Here is a 6,413-nt window from a genome sequence, read left to right as displayed (position 1 = left end):
AAAGCAGAGCTAAATGGTAAACAAACATGGCACCACACCGGTAAGGTAAGACAACATGTTTACATGTCGTTTTCTATATGTTCTCTGACATTTATCCTAACGATATGAGGCGGTCTTTGTGGAAAAAAAGCTTGTTTAGTGGACTAACTTTGCACTTGAAGGTTGCCCATTCACTTACGTTTTTAACAGGTCTGACGCTACTATGCGCCCCGGCTGTATCTAGGCTAACGGCTAACATACTAACTATAATTTTTATGTCACTAGTCACTTGAAACAAATTTAGGACGATAGGAGACAGGTTAAAATAAACCGAAAATTTAGGACGATAGGAGACAGGTTAAAATAAACCGAAATTTCCCGAAGAAGGATAAAGGCAGTGTTCCGGTTGCACCTGCTGACTCTGTGAAGCTTTCCAACAGCAAAACAGTGATTTACATCTGTCATTTGGTCATAGCAGTGTTTTTACATATTTCAGCCTATTTAATACAAATAAGCTCAGTACAGCTTAACACTTACAGCAGCTGTGCGGAACTTTCCGTTTTTGTTGATTATAGCGCCCCTTTTGGTCGAAGCGGTATGACACCCACAGCCTGGTGCCTTCGGCTTCATTCGTAAAATCTCGACTGCAACCAGCAATTACCGCATGCATTTGTCTTGGAGAGCGAGAGGAAAATCATAAATGTTCTGGTGTAGCTCTGAATTTCTTATAAACTGAGGACAACTGCCTGCTGTATATTTGTGTTCATGGTCACAGTCACAGATAATTTTGTGGTGTTTGTTGTAACGTTAGTAGACAAAAGCGGTTCACATCAGCTAACGTTACATTTAGCTTGCTTATAACTTCCATGTCGTTATATGTTGAAGTGAAACAACGTCTAACAAGTTGCGGTATATTCTCTAAATAAAAACAAAAATTACATACCTGTCGATTAGGAAAAGGGCCAACTGGGGATCAGTTTTAAAACCTTTCAAATCTCTCAGCTCTCTCCACTTGGTGAATGCCCGACCGAGGTTTACACGCGTTTGGGCTCGAGCCCTATCACTGTCCCGTTTAGCCTTCTTCTGTTCTTCTGTTCTTTTTCTTTTAGATGGTGCTCCTTCTTTATCCGCTATGACAACGAAAGTACAACCAAGTCCTTATAGATACATCTGGTAAAACTGTTGTGTTCAGCAATGCCCGTTGCGTACCGCATACTCGAAGAACACTCTCTGTAAACACGGCTCTTCTTCTTCTCTCAATTTATTGGCAGATTGCAAACAACTTCCAGGTGCATACCACCACCTACTGTACAAGAGTGTGCAATGTGTCCGAAATCATTCACTAGTCCCCACTACATGTCATTTAGCCTGTTTCTTAAATCCTACTCGTAAACACGGCTCCTTCTTCTATGGTTTAATGGCTGCGGGCCGCTGCGGGCGTGCAGACTTACTTCCGCCTCCGGGTGCCGTATTCTGGTTTGCTGACTTCCGCTGTGTCCGACCCGACCGAGGCTACGCTAAATAGCCATATAGAGAAAGGCTTTTTTGTCGGTGTTGGGTTCAAATAAATATACAGATCTTCAAGGGGGGGGTGATACAAACTAGGGACAGTTTTATAAATGGTAAAAAGTTCCGCACAGCTGCTTTAACAAAGTACACTGAGTGTTACCGTATTTTAAATGTGTTGTTTCTACTTCCTGAGCAGACATTTATTATTGCCTTTCATTTGCCTTTAATTCACTGCCAGAACTTGCATTTCATGACTTTCCTTGATTTTCAAACTATGAAAAGACATGGCAGCTGTTCCTGGGAACATGTATGAAATTCTCCTCCTCTCTCTGCCTAAAGCAGTTTTATCAAAATCAGAGAAATAGGCCATGCAGCTGCACAATCATGCTTCTTTTTATAATTACAATTCCTATTTGAAATCCTTGTTCTTAAGTCTGACAAATAACCTAAACACAGTTACCTGCTAGCTTTCCAAAACTTTCAGTCACATCCCACAGTCTTCATAAGCATTATGACATGACAACTGAGCAACGTCATCTGCTAATGAGGATCTTGTGATTGTTGTTGAAAGCTTTTGGTAAAGCTTGTATGTGGACCTTGAGTCAAGAGTATTTTGTCACATTGGAATTAGTAGTTTAAAGGATGTTGGATGTGGTTAAAAGCTCTGGGAAAATAAGCTATTATGTGGACATTGATTTTTATTTTTTCATCAAACTTCTTTGTCAGTTTTTAGAGACTGCGAGTCAGATCACCAAGGATTTCCATGACCAAGTTTCAGATTTTCTCCAGCACGTACCTCCTGGAATCAAACATTCACTTAAAGGGGCAATAAGCGAAATCGTTTCACTGCTAGGTTCGCTGTTGTGCACTGCCTGTAGAGCAAAACAAAGTGTGTCATGAGCCACTCCTCCCTCTACCTCTGCTCTCCAATCTCCTGACCCAGTGCTGGGACCGAGCCGCTAATTACTGAAGCTCCGGACATTAACCCATGCTACAATTGTAACATTAAATTTAATTGAATCGACATAGCGACATGTGCCTAACATTACTGTAACACTAATTAAAACAGAACATGAACGTACATCGACGCGCAGCCGGACCGGCTTGTAAACAATGGGCTGGAGATCAACACAGAGAGAGAATGTGTGAGGTCATGCTATACTCCAGATGAAATTATACCTCTAGTTCTTCACATAGCAATTTTTTAATTCCTTCAATCTAGAAATGATGAATTTCGCTTATTGCTCCTTTAACGTTTCCCATGCTAATTGTTTGTAGTAAATAGGTAGAAACAGGGAGGAAAAAAACACTTCTACGGTCCTGAAAGGTCAAAGCAGAATTTATGTAATTTTTTAAACGTATACTGTGTATGTATTGGCATTTAAAGGGTCTGTTCACCCAAATTACATATTTTCTTACTTCCTGTCTATTGCCATGCAGATTGTTTTTGGTTTTTCTTGTCCATGTTCAGAGATCTCTGTCTCTGGGACTTCTGCCTCCACCCAAAAATGGAAGTCAGAAGATATATTTTTGACCCTTTAAATGATGTCACTTAAAAAAAAAAAAAGTTGTAACACCAACTTTAAACTGAAGTTTAACATCACCCATTGCAATTAGTGTAAGGGAACTACCAGACCTTGTGACTGGTGTGCAGTGACGTTAGAGGGGTGCTAGACATGTTTGCATTTGTGCGCAACAGAATGGCTCAGAGTAAGATAAGTTCTCCCCCAGCTGTTGTTTAAAAAAAGCTCCCCTGTGCAGCGGTATTTTTCCTGTACAAACTCATCTCTTGCCTTGTGAGGCTAGGTTAGCTCTGAGCCCATATTGTGGCTGCACTTTGTTTTCTTTGTTTGAAGCTCTTCTGTTTTTTGGGTGACCTGAACCACTCATGGCATGAACTTTTTGTAAAGAAACTTTGGAGATGCAGTTCACGTCTTGGTGAACACTAGTATGACACTGGGCAGAAATACACAAGAAGATGTAATGTAGTGGCTTAATTTGAGACTGCGTCTCAGTTTAGAAAATGTACTGTAATCTTCATGTACTCTAAAGTGTAGATTGTGAATTATTTCATGTATGTATACCAAGAAAACTATCTTTTGAGTTGGCCAACCTTAGACTAACTGTTCGGTTTTGTTGCACACATTGCTGTTACAAATGTACAAATCAAACCTATTAAAAACTCAATTTATCCACATTTCTCCATTTACACCCATTTAAGCTGTGTTTGTACAGGCTGTCTTCTGCATCCTCACTCTGTTTAACTGTAGTAGACAATATGCATTTTGAACATTTTAGGTTTTAAAGGGGTACTCTCACTATATTGTCTTACGCTTTTGTAAAGTCTGAGGACTTGTGAGAGACACATTAAATCAAGGCTGTCTCCAAAATCACTCACTTCTCGCTATGTAGTCCACTATATAGTGAGTTTGCCATTTTGTAGAGCTGTCTGAATGTATAGTGGGAATTATTATTCCTTATACAATGCACCGCAAAAAGTAGTGCACAACCGATGGTCACTCACCAAGCAATATGTCCCATCATGCATTGCACCAAAGGAACAGAAAGACTATATGGGACAGAGAGAAGAGAGAGCAACTTGACTACCTGCTGTACATGTTTAATTTAAAATGAAATTAGAATTAAAATTGAAGTTTGTTTCTACAAAAAAGACTACAAAATTTGGCTGCTTTACGGCATACGTCATATCCCCCTCCTCGTCATATCCCTCTCCTCTCTTTAGAGTCGCGTAGCCGAACCGAGGTGAACGAAGTTAGACGTGGTTGTCATGGCTGAAGCGACAAAGAAAAGGAAGAAGGTGAAGGTGTTGTCCGAGGAGACAAAGAAAAGAAAATGGGAGAGCGATAAAACGAGCTCAAACAAGGATTAATATTGGCCTGGCTTTCACATGCTGGCAAGAGCTGAAAGAGGAGGAGGGCTGCCCAACCGATGGTGACCTGGCGCTGCTACTGCTGTTACCCCCTCTCCTTAGGAGACTCACTGTCTGCAGGTCGGCTGACTCAGGTACATTTTAAGATAAAGTGTTAGCCTACATACAGACAGCTTTCATTTTAGTTTGTCTTTAACAGTTTGCTGTTAGCACTGCGAGCGCGATGTATTTGTGTCGACACTGCGATCCTAAATCATAATAGCGGTGAATGAGAGACTGCGGAGAGAGTAGATTGAAATATGGCTTTCTACACGCTGATCACATGTATTGATAAAGTATTGGCTTGGCTGGCAGAGGTTTTATTGCACTTACTTACAGTAACAAGCGTAGCTGTCGTCAACTAGAGTAATCTTGAAGTTATATTCCCCTCATCTGCACCGTGGCCTCTCTGCTGTTGTCTGACTTCACTCGGAGTTTGTGTGTCTGTGTGTGCGCCTGCGCCTGCACGCGCTGTGAGGAGGAGGAGGAGGAGGTCAGCCCTGACATGCAGAGAGCAACTCATTTCTGAGTTTCGGCCTAATCATGTATGTACAAAATGCTATAAGGCTACTTTACCTGTTCTGAAGACATGGTGATCGCACATTACACGGCCAGCTTCAGGAAGTTCAGCGGTATTGTTGGCTTGTCAACAAATGCACGCGCAGAAAGATATTTGCGACAGTTGTAACAGACAATACCGTTTTTGTCTGTAGGGGGACCCCATGAGATAAAACGAGCAATCCTACATTGTGTTGCTTTAAAATAAATAAGCAATTGATCTTCTCTAGTGCTTAACAGTTACTATACAGAGCAGGGCTAATAATGTTTTAATTGTGCGACAGCAATGACATAATTAACGGCACTGATATTTTAGATTTAGTCTTAGTCTTGAGATGAAAATTCTTATTAGTTTTAGTCACATTTTAGTCATTTTAATCCTTTATAGTTTTAGTCAATTCAAATTTAAAACATTTTAGTCAACTTTTAGTAAATATTTATATATATATTTTCTATATGTTTTTTAATCTTTAAACCAATCCAGTGAGGCTAACTCTGAAATTAGAATCAAGGTGACAGGTTGTATAAAAATTTCCTTCAGACAATTTTTTTCTACAACTACAAGTCATTTCTACACACTTAAAAACTGTCATTTCTCCAGCAGTTTTTGACAGGTTTAAGGGGTGATTTACGCACTTACTCATTTTACACACTTACTGATCATCATTTGAAAAGCTCAACATCTCTCTATTTTTATTTACTTTGACACCACAAATAACTAATCTGAGACAATTAGGATTTGTACCCAGGTTCACTGTAAACTCTGACTAATTGATCTCACTGTTAAGGGCAGTGAGCTGGTGGTGCTTTAAGCTAAATGCTAACATTCACGCAAAACAGGTATAATATTGGTGCGTTCCATTTGTACTGGGAAGTCGGAATCTTTTAGTTTCCACTTTGAAATGTCAAATGGAACGACTACTTAAGTCAGAGGAACCTCACCAACCCTGACCTCAAAGTCCAATATGGCTGCCCCACTCATCACCATGAGTGAAAGAGTTTATTAGCACTTGTGTCTTATTTGTGTCTCCATAAAACTGTCATGCACACAGTCCTGTCCAACTTCAATTTGTGGACATGTTCAATCAATCAATTTTATTTGTAAAGCCCAATATCACAAATCACAGTTTGCCTCACAGGGCTTTACAGCATACGACATCCCTCTGTCCTTTGGACCCTCTCAGCGGATAAGGAAAAACTCCCCAAAAATAACCCTTTAACGGGGGAAAAAACGGTAGAAATCTCAGGAAGAGCAACTGAGGAGGGATCCCTCTTCCAGGATGGACAGACGTGCAATAGATGTCGTACAGAACAGATCAGCATAATAAATTAACAGTAATCCGTATGACACAATGAGACAGAGAGAGAGACAGAGAGAGAGATGCAGGTAATGACAGTAGCTTACAACAACATTATTGAAAGTAATAATATTATAGTT

General features: G+C 40.2%; 1 protein-coding gene across 3 annotated transcripts in view; it reads left to right on the top strand.

Annotated features, from left to right (window-relative positions):
- The window catches only part of fbxo28 (F-box protein 28), a 47,259-nt gene that overhangs the window by 32,541 nt on the left and 8,305 nt on the right, over nt 1-6,413 (top strand). Inside the window, exon 6 of one of the 3 annotated variants that reach the window (XR_007571690.1) lies at nt 4,232-4,512. The exons of 1 other annotated variant lie outside the window; for it this stretch is intronic. Coding sequence is in view for 1 of the 2 variants with exons in the window: in XM_050070723.1 (XP_049926680.1) it covers nt 4,232-4,284 (53 nt within the window). In the remaining variant the exon portion in view is untranslated. Of the gene's footprint in view, nt 1-4,231; nt 6,408-6,413 lie in introns of those variants that run through there. One more of the 3 variants, XM_050070723.1, reaches the window with a different exon arrangement.

This window comes from Epinephelus moara, chromosome 19, assembly GCF_006386435.1.
Source record: "Epinephelus moara isolate mb chromosome 19, YSFRI_EMoa_1.0, whole genome shotgun sequence".
NCBI lineage: Eukaryota > Metazoa > Chordata > Actinopteri > Perciformes > Serranidae > Epinephelus > Epinephelus moara.
This window is presented reverse-complemented; position numbering and strand designations above follow the sequence as displayed.